A 23,886-nucleotide genomic window follows, 5' to 3' on the forward strand; every position below is an offset into this window, starting at 1 on the left:
TGCATTGTGTTACAAATCGTTTTGTCCTGAAGGCTGACAGGCTATAAGGTAGGCCTGTGTCTTCAGTTCACTTTAGAGGCACGCTTACACAGCCGGTACAAGGCCAAAACTTTATTTCTAAAACTTTTTTTACCCTGCTGCCATCATGTGTCGCAGATTATAACAAAGTAGTTGCGTGTAAGAAAATGGACTATGTAACAGAAGCATCAGCTACCTCACACTACAGTCTTCCATCTCTTCCTTCTGTTGGCAGCATCTGATGCTCTCACGCTACTGAACAACATCAGAATTGACACGAAGTGAACTTATTTGTGAAGTGTACATTTAGGTCCGCGGCACTGCTCACACTTGTGCGTGAGGCCGCTGCTTACACAAACGATGACTCACTAATGACTAGGAATCACAAATGATTATCATGATGAAGTTAGCCTTTCACCCTGTAACAACACACTGGTTGCGTGCAACACGTCATTCTTTAATATCTGTGAAGGTGATTTGCCCCTAAGTGGTAGTGATGTTTAGCATGACATAGCTGAAAGAAGGATTCCCTTTTTAACAGTCTTTTCTCATGTTGGATATTATTAAGATCCTACAGCACAAAGTGATGAATCCTTTAGTGCATCTATTCAAAATGTATTCATGTTGTTCTGACTCCAAATCATATGAAACAAATTACTCTGGATCTACTGTAATTAATCAATGTAATTTTTAGCCTTGCTAGCAGTTAGTCCACCACTTTGGTCCGAACTGAAATATCTCAACAACAATAACATGAATTCATTACATTTCTTACAGACATTTATGGACCCCAGAGGATAAATCCTACGGACCTTGACGGTCCTTTAATTGTAGGCTGATATTTGTGTTATGTAGTGAAATGTCTCAACAACTATTGGATGGATTGTACACACATTCTTGTCCTCCTGAGGATGAATCGTAATAACTTTGGTGATCCCTTCATTTTTTATCTAGTGCCATCATTAGGTCAAATTTAAATGTGTCCAATACTTTGGTTTATGACCACACACCAGCTAAAAACTAAAGACATTCCCCTCAGCTTCAGCTGTACCTTGTATTTAGCGCTGGTTAGCAAATGATAACATGCTACAATGCTAAACCAGAATGGTGACCTGCTAAACAGTATCACACCTAAATGACATGCTAAATATTAGCATGTTAGCTCAAAGCATTGTTTTACCCATACAGTACAGACACCGAGCAGCTAGCACTGCAGTAGCTTCTTAGTCTCGTTTTAACTTCCATGAGTGTCTTTTGTCTTGCCAACAAGTCTTAAGGCCTTTCATTTTTTGATGACCAAGTCCTTGTCCCAAGATGGCTGTGTTGTACATTCATGCTCCCCTTAGGTCAGCTTTACATCTTTTGTAAAATTCTGATGTAGCTGAAAGAATATTGATAAAAATAAAGTGTTGCTTTACTATAATTGTCTCAAGGAATCAGCCCAAATATGGCAATGCACTTCATGGAAATGCTATAAATAACAGGTTCTTGTCAGTATGACAGAAAGAAATGTGACAGAGTCCTCTCAGATAATAGGAGTCACTAAGATAACAGCGTTACTTATCTTTCAAGACGATGTGATAATGAGTGAGTCCAGATGTCAGAGAGACTGAGCCGGATGCTTTAGTTGCTGTGATTCAGCTCACTCCTCAATATGCTGATTTCCATTAAGAATGACACTCAAAATTCAAACAGTACGTCATGCACTTTTACAGCACTTTCTACGAACGTACAAGGCATAATCACATCTTTTATTTTACAGCCAGTTGCATTCAAAGGTGCAGTTTCTAAAAATGCAGTGCAATGTAGAACAGCAAGTAAACATGACAGGTTACAATATAAAAGCACAGCACCATTTGCCACCGTACAACAGTGTCACGTGACTCTACATTTGGCTTGATACATAACCGAAAAATATAGTTTGTTTACTCACAGCCTTAAAAATGTGCTGTACCGTGTATCTGTTATGACTTGACTTTACTATTGACATAACTGCCCTACATTCAGATTACTACAATAAACTACATATTATGCCACTTCACTTCAAAAAGTGTTATCTGGCAAATTCATTTAGTACAAATACACTGACCTGAGATTGGGATTCACAATCTGTGACCAACAATGGTACATTGACTGATAGAATACAAACCAAGGACAGCTACTTCTCATTACACTTCCCTGTAGTTTCAACCCCAAGCTTGGTTGATCGTAGGAAACAATAGATAATCAGTACAACACGTAAGGGCATCGATCCACTATGAGTGATAATGGCAAGGAATGGTGGCTGTCAAAACAATATTTAATAATCTCTTTCCTGGTCTCTGAAGTTTTTTTTTTTTACCTCTCTTAAAAACAGAGGCGTCATCAGCCTCTTTTGTTTCTCCCTGCACTGCTTTGCTGATACAGTGAACCATTTCTGGTTTAGGACTTCATCGTGCAAGTCAATAGAATTTGATTAGAATTCTATACCACTGATATTGAGTGATCTTTCATGTCTTATTGAGTGATGATTACTCTACTCCGTCTTGACAAGTTTGGGAGCATCAGCAGCTTTTTGTTTAGTGGGGGTGTTTCCGCCCTCTTGCTCAGTCTTCCTGGGCAATCTGGGGCTGCCAGCGGCTCTCCGGCCAGTCTGAGGGCTGGAGGAGCCAGCAGACACTTTGCGTTGAAGTAATGGACTCCGGGAGCCCTTCGGCTTCGATGGCGTCATTAAAGAGTCCAGGACCTTTAGTGACCTCAGGCTGAGCAGACCACAGAAGTAGTTACACTGGTGCTGGGAGACAAACTGCTCAAAGACTTTGGGATTCCCTTCAACAGACAGACCTTGATGCCTGCAGCAACACACAACAAAAGCAAATGTCACAGTCGTGATCGTGGTCAGCATGAATGTAAATTACCTGTAAAATGAGGTTTTCACTACATAATTATACTAACCCCGTCGATTTAACTGAAATCCCAACATTGGTGATCTTGGTGTCAACACCTGCAAAACAACACCACGTAATTACTTCATTTTTCTGTTGTTCAGGAAACATATTCAAATGTGACAGACATGCAATGTGAATATTCACCACATTAACTCCAGCACTAAACATGTAAGAGGTAGAAAAAAATGAAAATACAAGTTGAGTCTTATTCTTATTGTAAATATAACGCTGCATTATAAATCGTGTTTAATGGACTCGAAGGTGTTCAGAACACACATGCCTCCTTTAAGTCTTTATTGCAAGCAACATTTTACTTCATTAGTAATGGTAAAGTGTGTGTAATCCGTCAACCAATCTTGAGCTTCACACGCTCACTGCCTCTTTAATTCAATATGCTACTGATTTTAATAAAAACTTGATAAATGCTTGTTGTGTTGTGGGATGAACCAGGATAAAGAAGGGGGCCTCAGTTTCATAGCATTGCACGTCCCAATACGTCATTATATTATTAAAAACTTTTGCCACAAATTTGGGGAAAACATAAATTTCACATTGCCCTGTCGAATTCAAGGGTGAGCCTACCTTCTAGTCGAGTGAGAAGCAGACTGCCATTGGTCCACTGAAAGATCCAGTGCTGCAGGGCACAGCACTTCTGCTCCGCCTCAGAGCCAGACGTCATGTCTATTTTGCCTGAATCATCGAGGACAGAGTATTTCTGGTAGACTCCTGATAGATCAGCCTCCACTGTGGCATAAGGGACAGTGTTTGCTGGTCGGTACATCAGGTAGACTGGGATCACCCTGTGTGACAAAGATGATATAATTAACTTTTAGTGAGGCTTGATAGTCTGTGTACCGTATATGATACTCAAGAAGACGTTATCCGTTGAGGAAGAGTTAACAGAGAGATCACACTCACTCAAGCGAGGGGCCAAAGTTTTCAATCACTCTTGCCTCTGCGGAGAAGATTTTGCAGTATTCCCGAGCCAAGTTCTGAATTTTACACTTCTGTATGCAGAACGTTGGAGAACAGCCAGTAAAGATATGCTCAATTTACATCAGTAATTTATGCCTCAGTAATCCTATGTGGGTGGCAAGAATGACTACAGACTGATTCCCTTTAATGCTGGATTTTTAAGCTTATTGAATGATATATCTAAATCTAAGAAGACACGAATAAATCAAACCTTTTTACATACCTGCTTAACAACGTCCAGGTTCCTTTCTATAAGGCAGCTTTCTGCTTTGCCTCCATAGGCAATGGGGTTGCATACTTTAATGATACACGTGTTTCCAGACTCAAATACAGGCTCCAGACCATAGATGACTTTTGCCCTCCAGACTTTATGAGAACAGCCATCACCAATATGAGATTCCTGCATCATTATACGGCCAAAAAGATTGTTACCCCAGATGCCAGAATCAGCCACACCCTTGTTGAATATCAGGGGTGTCATTTCGATCTCTTCTCCAACTGCATACAGAAGAATGGAAGAAGGGCAGTCAGAAAAGCATTTGGCCTCTGACACTGGAAAAAACTAGGATCTAAACATGTAAAGCCTCATCTTACCACCAAGGTCCTCACGTAGGGACATTCCAGCCAAGACTGCAACACAGTAAGAGAGAAATCAAAATGAGTCTTGTTGCGATCCAGTAATGCAAGGACAAATGTTTGTTTCATGCCAAATGTAAGGTAAAAGAGTACATACTATCTGCACTAAGGAGACAGTCTGTTGAGTCGGTCCCATATTCATTTGTGATTGTGCATCCGTAAACACCAGAGTCTTTGCATGTTGCCTGAACAATGGCAAGATTGACCTGAGTTTCATCCCCTGCGCTGAGAAACAAACAAGAAAAGCTATTTGTCTTCCTATTTTGCGTGCTTTCTTGCCATTTATAAAAAAAACACAGAACCATATTATACGACATTTCTTGTGAAACTGCGGATTTTCTTTGGAGTACCATTGAAAACTTACCTTCTTTTAATCTGAGCAATTGCCTCTGTATTTCTGTACCATTTGATTGTAGAGTCACTAAGTACGTTGAAGAACTGACACCACAGTTTCAAGTGTCCGGAGGCATCTGCGAAGGTTTCACCCCTGATCTTACGAATAACTTGAGGTGCTGGAGGGTAACAGACACAACACAGACAGCATAGTGAAGAAACTTTTCTATCTTCAAACTGTCAAGCAACCTTGATGTATCCAGTCTGATATATACTGTATCTGCCATATGCTACATAGCAAACATTTCTTTGCTGTATAATTCAGCTTATATATAGAAAATACATAGTATGGCGCTGAAAGTAAATGTCAGTATATTCACTGCAACCCCATGCCTGACTTAAACAAAATAGACATGATTTTTTTTACTGCCAAAGTAAGACATATGTTCATAGGCTGCGCATAGTAACAATTTCTGTTAAAGCTATTTACTATTTTGGCTATTGTACCTTTGAATGGATCGTGCTTGTCCTTCTCTGCAGGTTTCCCCTCAGTTTTTGGGGTGTGGATCTCCTCAGCGGGCGGCTGGCTTGGTGCTTGAGTATCAGATGCCGTCTTCCTTCTGCTCAAGAGCGGAGAACGCCTTTCTGCAGGACAGGTTTGCTCGACAGGGGGCTGAAGTAGAGGTGACCGTCTTGACAGGCTTGGAGACACAGCGAGGGTCACTGGACTTGTGGAAAGCTTGCTGCTCTCTGTAGGAACTTCCTTTTTCTGAGTTTGGTTATCAACCGGTGATGTAGCCTCTGAGGCCTCATCAGGTTTGGCCTTGGGTACGAGGATTTTGCGTCGGGCCCCAGAGGCTAGCTCTTGCTGAGTAGCAGAAGGAATGGGAGAAACACAGTCTCGTTTCTTTAACAATGGACTAGCCCCAGGAGTTGGATTGCCTAAAAAGTCAGTTCTTGAAAATTCCTCAGCCACTGAGCTGTCCTGCTGAATAATGTGAAGATTATTCTCTTCTGTATCTGTTCCAAGTACACCTTTAGCGGGAAACGTTTGTACACTCTGCAAAGAACTGGGGTTTGCGTCGTGTTCTTCCATTTTGTATTGATCTAGTGTTGTGGAATTCATTTCAATAATCCCCATTTCAGTTTGGAAGTTGAGTTTAGTTTTTGGGGTTAACTTTAGTGTACCTCCCATCTCTTTGCCTTGAACAGGTTCACATTTGGAATGCTCCAAAACTGTAATATTTGACTCTTGACCGCCGGCCTTTATAGGTGTCACTGCAAGTGGATTCCCAGGTTCTCGTGGGACAGTTCCAGATGAAAGTATTTTGGTCAGTTCATCCTTAGAGGTCGAAGGAGGGAGATTTTGTTTGACATGTTCACTCCCAGAAAGGGACACAACAGGGCAATCTTTCAGAGGAACCTGAGTTGAGGCTCCAGTTTCCCGGCAAATGTCCATGACACTGCCATGAAGTCCTGCAGTCTCTGTAGCGATGCCAGTGTCTGTGACAGAGATGGGAGGGATTACAGATGGGTTTTGTAAAGCCTGAACAGGCGGTGAAGTTGCACCTTGAGACTGAATTGGTTCCTGGTCAGTTTTATTTAGCTGATTAAAAACTTCAATGAGGGTTTCTTTTATGATTCTGGGAGGAGTAATACCCGTGTCAGTTTTCCTGTCAGACATCGACTTCTTCACTGTCGGTTTGCTGTTGTCTTCTTTTAACTCCTCACATGTTTCTGTCACAGTAGGAGTTGGATCTTGTATAAAGCCAGCATGAACCGGTAAGACGGTCACTGAATTTACCAGTGTGGATTCAAGAGCCTTTACTTGTGATCTCAAAAGTTCAGCTACAGAAATGACTTTTGTGACAGGTTGTGGAATTTCCTGGAACTCTTTTATCTGGAGTTCGGACATGTTTGTGTTTTCTGAAGTTTTTGTCGGGAGTGGGATTGCAGGCTCCAACATAGACGACTGTAGATCCTGTGTTTCTGAACTAGTTTCCTCCTCCATATCTAATATGTGCTCATTCTTCTCAGTTTCTTTATTAGATGCATCCACAATGATAACATCAGTGTCTTTATTTGCTGCATCTTTGGTCTTTTCTCTTTCAATGTGTTCAATCAGAGCAGCACTTTCAGTCTCCATCTCAACTATCTTCTCATTTGGAGCCACGCTGTCAGACTGCCCTAATAACTTACCTACCTCGTTGCCTTCTACCTTCTCATCAACTTGTATTTCTGTCCCTTCAACAGTTTTTATAGCTGTATTCATTTGGCTTTGCTGGGCGCTGGAAGAAACGTTACACCCTCGGGAGTTCTCACCACCACCAGGGCTTTGGAGGGGTGACTTCTGTATGTCTGTAAAAAGGGCCCTATGGCTTTCATTTGATCCCCTGGAATGATCCCATGTGTCCTGTGTCATTTTGTCAATTGCTGCTTGAAGACCACAGTGCAAAGACGGGGTCTGGATGTCATTTGCCATGGTCTCTCTCTCTGATCCGGTCTTTTGTGGTGGTTGCGCATCCATCTGGTTGGGTGGAAGCTCAAGGCTGACAGGTGCATCATTCCTGTTCATCTTTGCATGGGCCTGTGTAACCTTGGGGCAAAATACAAGCAGAAGTTTCCATGCTGTAAATACTTATTCCCTTATCCCTGGCTATGCAGAACAGGGACAAACACATGTAATTTTAAAAACAGCAACAGCGTAACCAGCAACCCTTTTTAAATTAGCACGAGAGGTTCCCTGTGTCATATGTCATGAGATAAGGCATGATATAGCGTATGGGTAATTTGCATTCTGCCCATAGGTTCCTTCAAAAGGCAACTGCAAAACATAAAAATACTTAACTATAAAGTCATATTCAATGTCATAATAAATTAGATAAAAAATCTGCGGCTTCGCTCAATTCTGCTTGTTTTCCCCTCCTTCCCTGTTATCTAATGCTGACACAGTGAGGCCTATTCACAAGTAAGGGGGGCTATTTTATATTTAAGTGTGGCCAGAAAGGAATGCGAATCATTTTAAGAGGCGCTTCAGCTGTGCAGTGTTTTGTCTCAGCACTCAGTGCCGTCAGTATTCAACCATGCAGCTGGAGTCAGGAGGATTGCCTAAGCAGTGGACAATAAAGAGACACAATCCAAATAGAAAAACAAGTGCTTATATAGACTGTTGCCAAATGTATCGGTTGAATGTAGTTATAGAGGCCGGAAATCATCAATCAGGTCACCACGACAACACCCTCCATTAACTTTCATTTTTGAAAGAATTAGTTGGATGTTTGGGGAAATGCACTTATTCAAAGATCAATTGAAAGATCTCATGTCTGTCTGTTTAAGTCCATCTGAAATGAAATTGCTTTTTTTGTCTGCATAACCTACATATTTGCTCTTGGGCCACAGCCAGCAGCTGCTAGCTTCAGCACTACACTTGAAACAGGAGTTAACAGCTAGATCGTCTCTGTCCAATATTAAAATAGATCTACCAGCACCTCTAAAGTGCACTAATTAACATAATATACCTCATTGTTAAATCCATATAAAAAATAAAAGTGTGACAAAAATGACCTTCTGACAGAGCCAGGCTTGCTGTTTCCCCCTGTTTCCAGGCTTTGTGCTAAACTAAGCTAATCATCTGTTGGCTATTGCTTTAGATGTAACAGACATGAGAGTGGAATCTATCTTCTTCTGACCTAACTCTCTGCAAGAGTGAATAAATGCATTTCCCTAAATGTCAAACTTTTGCTTCAGGCGAAAATCTGCTGAATCCATGTACCATAATGTTTTCAGAGTGCCAAATTATAACCCTGAATTCATATTATAAGGAATACTGCAACTCTCAGACCATTGAACTAAGAATATCAAACGCATGAATCTACCTGTTGCATCTGTCAACATGTGCGTCATTCAATTCTTGTCACACAGCAGGGCATACTTGTAAAAGCTATAAATAGCTCCAGGATGCTTGTGTTACCGATGAGGCCTGTGTTGGCAGCACAAAGCGCTCATGAGCTCATGCGAAAAAGGCTCGCTCACCTCGTTCAGCAGCGCCGGCCGAAACACAGACACATTTTTTCGGGTGGGGCTTGTTTCCTTCGCAGACAGCTGATCTCCAGCCTGTTCACGTGGACGCTGAAGTAAAGAGGTTCTGCTTTTACGTGGTGTGTTCACTGACTCAATGTCTCTGTGTGCTGAGGATCCACCAGTGGGAGTATTTGACTTCTCGTCCACATCCATGACTTCAACATGTTCCATTTTAGAAATGTTACCCTTTACTGTGCTTCGGGGTTGTCGGGACGCTGCTGCAGCACTTGACTGTCGCTGCGTTGAGGTCTTGTGAGGACTTTGGTTCTGCATTTCCAAATTCTGTTCAGTATCTTTACGTCCAGCTTTCTTCTCATGCTTTGCAGCTTTTTTACCTTCAGTTCCTGAAACAGTATGACTTGTAGATGTAAGAGCAACATGTACTGAGGCAGGCAGCTGTACTTTCTGTGAAGGAACAGCTTCCTCAACACATATGTTTTCACCCTTTGAAGGCCTTTCAGCACGCAATACTTCCTCTGTTCCTGATTTCTGATGTCGTTCTGTCACGTTCCTGGAGTCTGAATCCACAACTGATGAACTAACAACGTTCTCTACTTCCATAAACTCTTCTGAATTCCCCTCAGACTGAACTGGCTCTGTGCAGGCCAGAGCTACAGAGGTTAAGGTCTCATCTGTTGCCCTTCTCCCCTCAGATGGCCGCTCTTCTGGTGTACTGTTGGAAATTTTAATCTTCTTTTTGACAAAGGGAGTTCTGGGTTGGTGTGCAGTAAAAATCTTCTGGGCAGAGTCGTATATACATGTCCCGCTCTTGTTACCACTTTCACCGATAGTCTGTCCATTAGTTACAGCTGACACTGCTCCATTGGTGATGGGAACTGGCTTTTCCTCCACCTCTTCCACAGTGGCCTCCTGTAACCTGGCTTCAGTGTCCACAGCCACAGCCTGAAGGCTCTCCTCGATGCCCTCATCCTCCATGGAGCTTGGCGTGCTGAGAAAGGCCTCCATTGTGGAGCGGCGCTTCCTCAGTGTGCGGTCAGGACTGATGGTTCGTAGCGGCTCCTGGTTTTCTTTACCTTCCGCTTCCTTGCGTCTGATCTCGGCCTTTTGTTTGAGCTTGGCGAAGTAGCGCTGGTGGATCTTGAACTCGTTCATTTCGCCCACCTCCAGAACCCCAGAGCAGGACACAATGCCTTTACTGTTGCTGGCTGAGACCTGGTATATAGCTGCGTCCTCCACAGTGCAACTGCAAAGAAAAGTCAATATAAGTTGCCTTGATTAAAATGACTTATCCCTGACAAAAACAAAAGGACAAAAGTGCTGTGTGTGCTAAACTCTGCTCAGGACATAAGCTCCAACAGAGCTGTGTTGCTGTGTAGTCATTTAAATTTCTTTAATGAGAGTTTGTACTGTTTTGGTAGAACGAGTGCATTCAGATGTCATATCAGTGTTTCCAAACATACGTACTCATAGATGTGCAGGGAATAGTTTTGTCCGTTGCGGAAGATTTCATATTTAGGAAGTCCACAGTATCTGTCTAACTGCACATCATCCTTGTACCAAATGACTTGAGGAATAGGGTATCCTGAAAAAAAAAAAATGAAAACAAATGTGATCATCAGGGCAAACAATTTCGGTATCAACTTAGAAAGGTAGCAGTTTATCCAGGAATTGCTTCCCTGCACTGTGAATAAAGAAAGAGCTTGACTTTTAGACTATCAGAATATCTTTCAGATGCTAAATATCGTGGAATCAGATTTATATTGAGTCTTTTTTTCAGAGGTAGAACATTATTTTGGTGTGTTCTTTTCCTTTAAATTGCTACAAACTGATTTTTCATCAAGTCCCTCGTAATATTGCATGTTCCTGTAATACATTTCCATTAGGTCACAGACATCTGGTGTAAAGCCATGCAAAGTGAAACAACGAAGCCGTGTTTACCTGTAACCACGCACGAGAACTTCATATTGCAATTCTCAGACACAGCTTTTGACTTGAGGGTTGTTTCGAAGGAGGGCTGGGTTTCCTCAGTTAACTGTGCCATCATGCTGCAGAGTGTGCTCCTGTGCAAGAGAGGAGAGCCGGTCTGTCAAGTTGTAGTTTCATTTTTTTTAATGATTCCGCACATACTGGATTATTGTTTTACATAGATGGACAGTTTTTCGGACTCAAGAGCAAACGCATTGGCTGGAATGATTTATAAGGTTGACTGAATTCAAAATTGCAGCCTTCAATAGGTTCATACGTTTGTATGGCGGTTGTTGGAAAAAGTCAATCCTAAATTATGGCAAATTATGGTAAGAGCCTGGGTAGAGCGACAGGTTATGATTGAGCATTACTCGAAGAAAAAAGAGACTTCAATTTCTCAAATGTGTGCTGATTTGGTGACTAAAGCCAAGTCGGAATTGAGCCTTCAATGACATCAATGACACAAATTAAGACTAGACTAAGATGTGTTCTTATCGAGTGTTGAGCAGTTCTTACAAATTTTTCATGCATACCATGTAACAAAGGAAGAAAAGAAAGTGTTTTGTGTGATCTTTGGCTTCTGAAGTTCAGAATGAATAGCTATTTGTTGTGTCCCTAGAGGGCCTAATTAGTCCAGATATATTAATTAGAAAAATTAAACACATCACCATTAATGTAATAGCTAAAGAATATCAACCCACCATTGCATGTGGAAATGTGGAAGAAACATCCCACACATATAATAAAATAAATGTATGTTGGCTTGCATGCGTATTATAACAGCATTATCGTGCGGCTTGTATACGTGTCTTGGTGTTAACATCCATTTCAGTGTTGGGTCAGTGCACGGATACTGTTACACTTCACTGCATGTTACTTGTGATGAAGCAAACGAAACAAGACAGTAATACTAAATGCAGCCTCACTTAAGTAAGTTACTGTGGATGCGCTGCAAACCGCTGTTTGTTGGAGTTTTAAAAAAATACTACAGTAATTTAGCTACGACACGTACATTTTTAAGCAAAAACATGTTATAAACGTTTGAGTTTGACAGGAAACAGCATTTCCTGTTCATCATGTCAGATTTTTTTTTTCCCCAATAGTTTTTGCTCATCGTCTCAATTCCAGCTGCAAACAATACCGCTGTCCATTCCACCAACATTATCTTTACATATTATGTTGCAGTGATTAAGCACTTCACATTTTTTTGGGAATGAATCACACGGGCAATAGTCTCGTTAAGGGCCAACAGAAGATGACAAAGAATCAAAATTCTAGTTTCTTATAATTATATTCCCAGAAGCCAATAGTGCTGCATATCACCCTTTTACCAAATAACTTGAGGGGTTCGTGTATAAGAAAAGAAAATACAGGACACTGTTAAACAAGTTCTGTGTCTGGAATCTAAAGGTCAACATAGGTTGTTCCATGAACAGTTCTTTTTTTAATGCAGAAGTTGTTGTTGGTGTAATGCTTGATATGACACGGGGCCCACGGTGCATAACTGATATGCTGTTTATCTAAACTCGGGTGACCATGGCAACAAACAAAATAATAATATGCCACACAAGTCCATCCCAGGTTAGGAAAATGATATTGGTATTGCTGTTGGACTAACAGCAGGTAGCACAGCACACTGGGTTAGTGTCGAGTCCTGTACCTGTTCTCCGGCCTCACGTTAGAGAGGTAGCTGCAGCTACTCGGCCGGCTACTCCCACTGATATCATCCCCGCTGTTGGATCTTCCATTGCCAAAAGAGGAGCGTGGTGTCGTCCTCCGTGAATCCATTTTTCACCAGATAAATGAATACTCCGGAGACTCCAGAAGAAAAAAAGTTTGTGTTGTCACTATTCTTTGGTTGGGCTTTCCAGAGAGATTAATGAGAGCTGAAAGGAAACAATATCACAGACAGCACAACAGAAAGTTACATTACATCAAAATGTACTGAAATGTAATAAACAACATTCAGCAGACTATTTTATACATTTAACTCACCATTCACAAGTTTCTCTCCCTCCTTTGACAGACACCCCTCAGCACTGCCTTCAGGCACTGCAATTCCCAATCAAACGAGCATGCGTAGGCTGCTGGACTATTTATAGTTGGCCTGCAAATAGGCACAAGAGCACAGCACACTTTCCAAAACTTGTCTACGGACCATTTTATAAAACAAGCTAAAAGCCATGTCGTAACAGGTCTGTATAGAAACAAGAAAAATCATTATCCACAGTAAGTCCATGTCAAATGCAAGGTCTTTATGGGTTTGGTAATTCCATGAATTGGAGGAGAGTATATAAAAAATAGGGTGAGGTTTTTTTTTTCTATTTTGTGTCCAATGGATTACATGCACTCAGAGAAGAGAGGGAGCAGTTGTGTGGTCGTAGCTGGCTGTACAGACTATAGCAAAGAATCACATGAGTCTGTCAACCTGGAGAATGATGCCTTCACTCTTTAGTCCGTTGATATGAGCTGTACATTCTGTCTGCAGTCCGGTCTCACAAGGTCACTTTCCAAACATGAAAGTGTGGAGTTAAAATTAAATCTGTTTTTCTGCTTTTCCTCCCCATTTGTTCTTTCTGGAATTATGTAATTTAAAAAAAAAGATAAAAGCACATTTTTCTTTAATATAATATAAGACGGTGAAGCCTACCGAGCTCTCTGACATGCATTGTCCAGTGAGTGACAATTGCATTGGCTCCCCAGAGGAAAGGCAGTAGGAATAGAACAGCCTTATATAGGCAGATCCCATTGACTGCCAACGAGCTATGGGTTCTTATCTTTACACAAGCATGCACACATACACACACACACACACGTACACACATGCATTCTCACACACACAAATCAGCGATCAGCAATTTAATTGGATTTTTGTTTTTCACAGGATGAGTTGGTTTGGTTAAACCCTGTTGGCATTTTTGATCTCATCAAACTAATCAAAATGAAGAGAAAAGTTAATTAACCTGTAAGATTGAGAAATAAATGTTTACCTTTAAATTACCGTTATGAATGTTTCATTTTTACCTCAAACTTATCTTTTGCAAACAAACTGTAAATCCTTCAAATCTTCTTTGAACTGATTGCAATTGATACTAGTACTCTATAAAGTACAGCTTGATGGAGTGTGTTCCCCCCAAATCAAGTTCAAAGATCTCAATCTTGAATTTTCTCTCATGTTACCACATACACGCTTCATATTACGCACGCCTTTGATCCTTCTCTGTCTATTTCAATTTTTTGTTCCATCCATACGTCACGTTCCGCTATAAATCCAACACTTTCCACTTTTCTTGCCAGGTAGGTGACTCAATTTAATGATCAAGATTAACTGGAGAATTTCATTTCAAAATAAGGGAAAACTTTAAGAGAAGAAATGACATATTTAACAATGAGAAAGGGACCTTCAACCCCCCAAAATGGACATCAGTCATAGTTATTTTAGAATGGATTTCATGAGCGACTCCTATAAACAAACACAGCCCATAAACACACACACACTGCAGTGATAGACATGTTTGGGCGGCGGAGCCTTGTGTGTGACTGGTTGCCAGTCCTCTGGGGCTGGAAAACACAGTTGCCTCAGCATGGTCTGAATACTCTGGACGGGGTGTGTACAGAGAGATCAATGCACAGCAGGGTTTGGAAACACTGCAGAGGACGGGAGACTCGGTCATGTGACTCTGTTTGACAGTGAATCCCCCCGCGTGTTACCCAACTGCTGATGGCTGGAGAGGGATTTCCTAATGTTGTACCACATACGTGACGATACAGAAACACGTGAGAAACTATGTTGTTTGGCATAAGTCAAAATCTTGTTAAAAAAATAGGACCAATGGAAAGGAAAGATTCTTCAGCTACTTTGATAGACATCCAAATGTCGCTTCTTTCCACCTATTTTGGCCAACTACGTCATAGTACACCCATTTCCCTGAAACTAATTATTAGATTTCACCATTGCATGCCCATTGCCTCATACTTTTCTATGTATAGCGCTTCTCAAAATCCTGTTGTGGCTTAGTCTGGCAGATTTAGATGGGGCTACAGATGATGCTCACCGAGATCACTACCTCTGGCTTTGTTGATACCATTATCTGTCTTTTGCAAACATAATTGTGCAGTGTCAGAAATAGAAAGAGGTCACTGCGGGGCAAATGTAAATTGTTACAATCAGTCATTAGAGTCAGAGTGGTAATGGACGAGCCAGGTCTAGAGGACTGTTGTTGTTCAGGATGCCAGAGGAGATGGGGATAGACCAAAAGGTATGAAGCAGATCGGACAACTGTCAGCTCTACAGTTTCGCTGTGGCATTTATTTACCAGCTCCATAGACCTCCAATAAATAGTGACCTTTCAGCATGTGATCATAAACCTTTCACTCACAACTTCCTCTTGTCCCTCTTGTCTTTTTGGGGGAGTTTAAGTGTAAACTGGCCATCGTAGCGCACCTGCATTCACCACTAAATCCTCATCTGCTCTTCATTCACGTACGTCAGCCAAAACGAATGTCAATGTAGTTTAATGTTTCTGTGCAATTGAACAGACGCAATGTTTTTGTTATGAACAGGTGTGACTTTTCACCAGGTGAAGTAACCCGACAACAAGCTGACGGAGCTGTAGAAGTCTCTATTATTGATTTATGAAAAAAAAATCTTACAAATGATGCTTCTAAATAACTTTAAAAAGCGATTAGCCTATTATCATGGTCAGTGGTTTGAAAAAATAAAAATAAAGACCGGATCTTCTATTCTAGTGAATTTGTTATTGTAGAAAGTGGGAATTAACAGATTGATGGTGCTGCCCGTGGAGCAAATAAACTCCTGAGATAAAGCACTACTCTTCAAGCTACATGAAACGTCAGCTGCATGGGAACATGCTGTTCTAATCCAACTGGGATATTAAAGCACCCACATCCAACATGGTGAGTGGCGAGGTGTCGACACAGACAGACGGGGAGAGGGGTGCACCAGTGGACAAACTCGGATGGAGGCCATTATAAATGGGATTTTGATCACAGATACATACATCTTTTTGATTGAGTGATAGCAGTTTAGCTAGACCTGTATGGCTCTGGCGTGAGAGTTTACTGGCAGGGTGGCCCGGTGCCAATTATACCCTCAAATAACAGCAGATTGTTTTGAAGTTTGAGAGGTCTCTGTGGAAACTGAGCTTGGCTTTGTACGGCCGTCTGGCCCGCTGTTGAGGCTGTGACATCATCTTCTGGATATTCACACCAGTGTCAGCTCCAAGGAAGCCGAAACAGGAGAAGACTTGGCCTCCAAGGACAGCTGTGTGCCACACACACACACACACACACACACACACAAACACACAAACACACTCTCACACACACATCGTGACTGCTTACACTGCCCTCAGCCAATCACATGCACAGACCGTAAACATACAGTATGTTGCCTATATTGACTAATGGGCCCAAGTTAATGTTGCGCTACACTCAGATTAGACAGGGGCCGATGGCCATTATGATGAATGGGATACATTTAGCCTAAACTTCAATTGAACTTTGTGTAGGGATATACACACACACACACACACACACACACACTTGATATATAACAAGATAATATGAATTATGCAAAATATTATCAGATTGACAGGCGTGCAATATACATGTTTTGTTCCTTTTCTGCACACAGTATAACATCTCTGCTGCTCAGTGTGGACCACAGCTGCTAAGTAAGTACTAAATCTTCCAACTCCATACTTTTTATTTTTTAAATTCTTCTAAAAAATGTATTCATAAATATTCTAAAACTCAGAATAAAGTCTCTTCAACTGGACCAATTCAACCAACGAATGATCTTCAGTAGTACTGCATGAGAAAGTCATTGTTCAGCAGGTGGACTTACAGTGTCCTCTAGTGGTGATAGTGCAACCAGTGCACAAGCTTGGATTGAGTTTCTCCATTTGCTGCTCTAAGATGCAAAATATATATTTCCATTTTGATGTCTAACTATTATGCAGGATAAACTACTCAAAATGAACATCAAGCTATAGACATTGTCAAATGTAGCGGCAATCTTCCCTCCGTCCGATAGTCCACATTACCACTACTCAGGGGCGTTTCTAGGATTCCAAGAAAGGGGGGGCTTAGCCCCAAAGGGAAGGGGCATGTTTGCGCGGCAATTATTTTTGGGGCCGTGGATATCCATTGTTTCAGACAGTTCATAGATTGGTTCAATCAGAAAGAGTGTGATTTTGCTCTGTAGTTTTGCTTGCATTCAGTATATGATAACACAAGAGACAGAATTTCAGGGTCATAGTGAAATTTGACAACACAAATATGAACTTTTCTCAAATAAAGAGAGAAATAATTTTCCTGCTTGTAAAGGAAAGACGGATAAACTAGCTTTCATATCCGCGTCACTCCAAAATCCTAACTCTTAAAGGGACCGCACACAATGGATGGAGAATGGACCTGACAGTGTCAACTTTTGAGTTGTTTTATTATGAGCAGAAGGGAATAAGATTTTGATCAACATTTACATCTATTTTGTTGTCCGTGTAGTTTTTACATACCAGTGATATTTTATGCTCATTTGGACACTATCACTGAGATAGAGATGAACTAGTTCAGTGTCAAATATACCATTCAATGGAGAAAAAAAACATGAAAAACAAAAATAAAAAAACACATTTCAAGTACATCTTAATTATCGAATGATAAATATTGTATGATGGGCTGAAATGGAAGGCACCCAATGCATTCACTATAATCAAGTCAAACTAGGATTACAATGTACAGAGAAAAACACTATAGGACCCCGTCCCTATTAACTGATTATAAACAACAACATTTTAGGGGGGCTTCAGCCCCCCTAAAATAGGCCTAACGACGCCCCTGCCACTACTGTTACAGGCTGTGTTTGGCAATAAGCTTGAGGCAGTAGCTTCATTTAAAAAGGTTTACTCAACAAAATAAAGTCGCAAGAAACATTCTTTGCTCAACTTGTCACAGCGTTGGCACAACGGTCAAAAAACTATGTTGCTCTGCAGACTGATTAACCTCCACTGAGGGCTGTTGGCTGTGACGTAGTCAGTAACGCAACTAAAGGAGCATTTCCACATTTTTGTTACATAAATGACTTAAGACATCTTACTAAGTCTCATATGGCTCTTACAACAATATTTAGCTGATAAAATGGGAAATTGAAAACATCACCTCACTTGAGAATATCTGGAACATATTTAGTATGAATTATAATTGAATACTAGAAAATTCCGCAAGAAATTTTGACAGTGTGGCTTCTACTGCCCGAAGACGTCACAATATATATATACACGCCAATATTACCGGTAGATCAAAGTAAATGTATTTTTTTATTGCATTAGGAAAATATGGACTACTTGTTCACTACTACTTGCCTACTAAGTTGCCGTTTAGTTGATGCTTTACCATTTACAATGTGCACTTCCATTATTGTGACGTCAGACAGCTGCTTCTTTGTGAAGTCAGGGTAGATGGATTTGCTCAAAGCAGAAAAAGAACAGCAGCAGCTAGCATACCTTAGAATCAGTGTTTATTTAAAAAATAAAATAAAAATAAGAAACTCGGAAACAGAATTTTTTTTTCTCATAAACTCACTTTAATCTCAGAAAATATACAAGTTCTTTCATCGTAAATGTACTGCTTTAATGTTGTACATTCAGAGTTCTCGGAATATTACCCAACTACCCCGCATTTTTTTATTTTATTTACCTATAAGTGTAATGGTAAATGGACTGTACTTGTATAGCACTTTTCTAGTCTTCCGAACACTCAAAGCGCTTTAACACTACATGTCATCATTCACACATTCACACACATTCATACACTGATGGCTAGGGCTACCATGCAAGGTGCCACCTGCCCATCAGGACTATCTAATCATTCATACTCATTCATGAGCAACTTGGGGTTTAGTGTCTTGCCCAAGGTGACATCGACATGGACTAGCGGAGCCGGGGATTTAACCGCCGATCCTCTGATTGAAGGAGGACCCTGCTCTACCAGACACACAACGGCCCTAATACACCGTCCTGTAAAACTGATCATTTGTGCTCAACGAACGTTTTAAGTGTTTGCATGGGTGTGACCGCGTATTCCTAATTGTATTAGCAAAAGCCTGCCCCGCATTCTGGCTCGGCACCTCATAGCCCTGTCCTACACAGCGTGGGTCCTGCTGGTGCTGGTTTTTTCTCCCCCACTAAATTACTGCTCGCATTATTGAAAAAAATAAATAAATAAATAAAAGTTTATTTACAGTCCACTCAAACAGTCCAGACAATATTATAACAGCTAAAGCCATTGCTTTTATCCGTGCTGTTGAAAGAGCTCTTGTTTGTTTACGTAATATAAGATCCCTTGCTTATAAATCTCTTGACAGGATTTCATCATGACCATCGATATGGATTTCCTTCAATCATCACAGAGACTTGGATTGATCCTGATCAATGTGCCCCTTCTCCTTTAATCTAGTCTGTATCTGATCTCTTGACCTATTACAAACAAACCAATCAGTCCATCAATGACAATTAAATCATGTGTCAAAATACACATAAGCAATAATGAAACCATGGTTTTTTCCTGCGTCCGTTGTTGAGCCGATGCTACAGCACAGTTATAGTGTTACGTTGGAGTTGGGTATCGGGAGGAGGCTTTAATTTGGAACTCAGTCCTCTCTTCCTGTGTGCACCCGTTTCCACAGAAAAAGGCTGTGTGCCCGTCAGTCTCTTAGTGACGGCCGTATCTGCTGGTAAACATCAGTCATGTTGATTTCCTGGAAGGCTGCGGTCAGCTCTGGGAGCGACTCGTAGTTTGTCACCACAAAACCCTGGAGCCTGATGTAAAGACATGGAAGGAAACACAGAGAGAAAACTGATGAGAGCTGAAGGCATACCAGCGTTGACCAGCATTGGATCACGCGGCCCAAAAAGACTCATTCCATTCCTCTGCTACATCAGAGTCAAACGTCTGTGATCCATACCCATGTCCACCGGGGGAAGACGTAGGGCTTTCAGTGAGAATCTTCATCATCCTCTCTTTGCATTTCTTGCCTGACGAATCCACATCCACCTTCACCGTCCTCAAAAGGCGACAAAACTCCTGAATAGACATGATCACAGTCAGAATACACTCCAAAAAGGTACACAGAGGTAAAAAAAAAAAAAATTAAAAAAAAAACACAGCATTCATTCACGTTGCAGTTAAACTAAAGTGTTCTATATAATAAGGGTTATAACATGCATAACATTTACAGCTATTTGCAGCTCTATAGTTCATTTTTTTTTCTTCTCTTTCTGCTCATAGAAGACACAGTGTTTCATTGTTTTTGTTTCACAACATTTCACAACATTCTTAAGATACCTACAGTCAGGGCCATAAGTACTGTGACAAAATGTGGATGACTGTGTAAAAATGGCTGTAATTCCTAAACGGTTATTGTGATTTTTTTGTTTTATCCATTGAATTAAAGCTGAAAGTCTACACTTCAACCACATATTGACTGATTAGTTTCAAATCCATTGGAGTTGTGTAAAGAGGCAAAATTAAACAAATTGTGTCATAGTCCAAATACTTATGGCCCTGACTGTATAAACAAATGATTAAATAGTCTCTATATTCTGCTCATTTGTGTTAATTATTAAATAAACAAAACAAATAATTAATTTTACCCACAATGTGTCTTCCTGTTGGGCTCTGTATAAGGCTGTTGTAAATCATGGTCATGGTTTAAAGAAGCCAACATTGACTCTCAGTTAGAAAACGAGAAGGAACAGCGCTCTCTGCTTTTTAAATCATTCACCTCAACCTCCTCCCCCTGCAGCCTTTGGCACTCTACAATACCGTCACATGACTTCCTCCTTCGCTCCAGACAGGAGAATCATAATTCCTACGGCCACTTGAAGGCGCTGTTGCTTGAATGTAAACAGATGTTGTTTTGGGGCACTTGCAAAAAACGACTGATGCTCACGTTTTGCGGGGAGGACAGTCTTGACTTCAGCATACTGAACTCTTTTGGCCTCTGCACTGTGTTTTATGTCAGGGCTGCAATGATTAGTCAATAATGTAAACCTTCAGTTGTTTTAGCTTCTCAAATGTGAACATTTGCTGCTCTTCCTTGTCTTTACAATAGAGCAAATGTAATGTCGTTTTTGTTGACATCACCCTGGGCTCTTAGCTGCGTTCTGATGAAGAAAATAAGCTGTAGATTAATCGTGTGTGAGGGCACTGTTCTTCTATTTATCACAGTCTCATTTTTCGCCAGTATTTATTTACCTTGTTATGCTGCGTTCACACCAAACGCGTCGCGAATTCATCGCGCCGCATATTCACATCCATCGCGCCACCGGTCAAAACGCCTGGGACCAAGTGTTCATTCACGTGAATCGCGCTGGACGCGCCACTATTAATTTCTCCTCCATTGTTTCAGATTCAGCAACGGCAGGACGTCGCTGATGACAGGGGGAGCAACTCAACGCTGATAGGCTATCGCGCCGGGGCGTAACGCGAATATTTCGCAGAAGTTGAAAAATTTCAAATCGCGCGTCGGGGCGCTTTGGCGTTTGACGCAGATTCGCGTCCATCGCGACGCGCCATCGCAGATTCGCGCCGCCACAGTCTCATCGCGTCTGTGCATAGACTTTGCATGTAATCTACTCGAGCGAATAATTCGCGACGCGTTTGGTGTGAACGCAGCATGACAGCAATAACGCAGTAAAGATGTGTCCATTTAATAGTATTATACCCGGCCCATTTGACATGCACTGTATGTTTTCCAAGGCATACTCAATAAATCTTTAAATTCATAAGACATACAGTATGCACATGCTGTATACAAGACATACACAACAAGAAAGTTCAGTTCCTAAGACTAAAACATGTGCGTTGGTACCTTGATACTGGGCCTGGCTCCCTGCAGAATCACCAGTATACTTCTTCCCAGTAGTAACCTCCCACTGAGCTGCAGCTGCTGGGTCCAGCGCTCCAGCAGACCGGTGTAGCGACTTCGAGATCGGATGTGGTCCAACGACAGCACCGCCGTCCACTCCTCCTCTTTTTCTTTTTCTTTTTCTCTCTCCCTCCCCTCCTCCTCCTCTTCACCGCCTCTGCAGTTCTCCGTCACCTCCACACACTGCTAAACACAGAGCAAACTATTACTTGTGGAGCATACCTTTAATGTAAACAAATAAAAGTCAGTGAGCTCATTTACCTGCAACCACTCCACCAGCTGATGGACCATTGGTTCTGGCGGTAACGCTGCAGCTTGATCCAGCAGCTTCTGTCTGATGTTGTGACACTGAGTCCTGGAGAGACCGGTGGAGGAGACGGAGACGGCGGGGGGGCAGGAAGGGTAGCGGGGGTGCAGATGGAACAACAGCCTCACGTCCAGCCCTCTTTCTCCTCCAACAGTGCTGTTGATCTGGACCAGGAGCCCATCCTGAGCTAGAAGGCAAACAGAGCGATATGGTAGCACTGCAATCATTGGGGGGGTTTCCAAGTCAAATACCTGCATTATTTAATTGAACTGCATGGCAAGTCAGAGAGGGGAATGCGTTATTGTCAACGCCATTTTAAAAGTCAAACTTAAAATGCTTAATGTTATTCAGAAACAGCTGACTCAGATTGAAAACAGTCTTGGTCCTCTTTAATGTGGTATTAAAGGCGTTCTGAATAGCCAAGGCTTTATTGAGGAAATGTGATATCATTCACTATACAGCAATTACATTTGTCTCATTCTTATCATGTATTTGGTAATGTTCATAGAAGCAGTAACGTCACTTTAACGATTTAACTAAATGTTGGTTGCAGCTGGCTACATAAACACTTAGGCTGCAAAACCTCACTTTCGCGTGTCTCGTAGCCAAAGACTTTCGGTCGTAAGTCACGTTGACATGTTGGGTTTGTTGCATCTTAAAATGTTAGATACGACGGTGTTTGCAGCGACATGTTAGTAAACTCACCAGACTGCTGGATGAGCTGGAACTCTCCTTCTCCGCAGTAAATGGAGGATAAAACGGAAACTTCCTCAAAAGCAGCTTCAGACATTATTTACGAATCGACGTCATGTCTTCTCCACAACAGCATTTAAAAAAACGCGACATGTTATGAAGCCCTGTGTTATTTAATGTCATACTGCAGTGGGTTCAGCAAGGACTGGATATGGTGCTGCACATGTCCGCACCTCAAAGTCGTCCGGGTAGTTCAGCATACAACGTTCATCAGTTCCGCACAACACACTTCACACACGCACACACACACACACTCATTGTATGTGTGCATAGACGATACACTTATGGATTTAGAGTTTAGAGTTCTCCGCAAAATACCCTGCCGTTTTTTTTCACGACCGATACATGTAAATAAACGGAAATCTTCTGTGGCTTATTTTGCTTGTAACTTAATTTATATTCATCTTAGTGTAACAGACGGCAACTCCCAAGGGACATATCATCTTCAACACCAGAACGACAAACATGAGACAGTCTGTTACATTAGCAACACAAAATATCTCCCAAACTGACATCTATGCATGTACCTAAACGTCTAAGACACGTATACTTGCAATAGTATACTCAAGTGTGAATTAAACCATGAAATATGGCAAATTATTAGAAAATATGCTTCAACATCAGTGATTCAAACAAAATAAAACATACATATGGTCAATTTGACAAAACATTGATGTCTAACGCATCAGAAGTTGCAGTAGCCACTGAGTAGCAGAGGAAGAAGGGAAAAAAGCACACTTTGGCTTGAGATGGCAAAAATGTATCAAAATCAGCCCAAGAAAAGCCCATTTGGCAGTAATTACAGCTTTGAGTCTTCTCTGATAAGTCTCTAAAAGCTTTGCGCACCAGGACGTGTGAAGTTTGTCCCATTCTTCCTGGCAGATCCTCTCAAGCTCCGTCAGATCGGCGGCGAAGTGCCTGTGAACGGCCTTCTTTGGGTCTCTGAGCAGATGTGCCATGGTGTTTTATTATACAAATGG

At 41.4% G+C, this 23,886-nt stretch overlaps 2 protein-coding genes across 3 annotated transcripts; both read right to left on the bottom strand.

The window, feature by feature from the left end:
* Positions 1-2,412: 2,412 nt before the first annotated feature.
* On the bottom strand, positions 2,413-12,683 carry LOC142970084 (alpha-protein kinase 3-like). Its single transcript, XM_076110245.1, has 13 exons — positions 12,556-12,683; positions 10,869-10,990; positions 10,395-10,512; positions 8,922-10,173; positions 5,397-7,485; positions 4,921-5,068; positions 4,654-4,781; positions 4,515-4,550; positions 4,144-4,418; positions 3,864-3,952; positions 3,528-3,745; positions 2,953-3,001; positions 2,413-2,849 (listed from the first exon to the last, which is right to left on the bottom strand). Exons 1-13 carry the CDS (start codon positions 12,681-12,683, stop codon positions 2,534-2,536), a joined length of 4,968 nt encoding a protein of 1,655 aa, XP_075966360.1. The 3' UTR covers positions 2,413-2,533.
* Positions 12,684-18,478: 5,795 nt separating this feature from the next.
* rwdd3 (RWD domain containing 3) lies at positions 18,479-23,073 on the bottom strand. Of its 2 annotated transcripts, none has more exons than XM_076110171.1 (5): positions 22,859-23,073; positions 22,108-22,340; positions 21,790-22,029; positions 19,882-20,000; positions 18,479-19,735 (listed from the first exon to the last, which is right to left on the bottom strand). In XM_076110171.1, exons 1-5 carry the CDS (start codon positions 22,941-22,943, stop codon positions 19,621-19,623), a joined length of 792 nt encoding a protein of 263 aa, XP_075966286.1. In that variant the 5' UTR covers positions 22,944-23,073; the 3' UTR covers positions 18,479-19,620. The 2 variants fall into 2 exon arrangements, with proteins under 2 accessions (XP_075966286.1, XP_075966285.1); XM_076110170.1 differs by having other exon boundaries at positions 21,790-22,032.
* Positions 23,074-23,886: the final 813 nt, after the last annotated feature.

This window comes from Anarhichas minor, unplaced genomic scaffold (assembly GCF_050575085.1).
Source record: "Anarhichas minor isolate MPS153535 unplaced genomic scaffold, ASM5057508v1 ptg000042l, whole genome shotgun sequence".
In the NCBI taxonomy this organism is placed as follows: domain Eukaryota; kingdom Metazoa; phylum Chordata; class Actinopteri; order Perciformes; family Anarhichadidae; genus Anarhichas; species Anarhichas minor.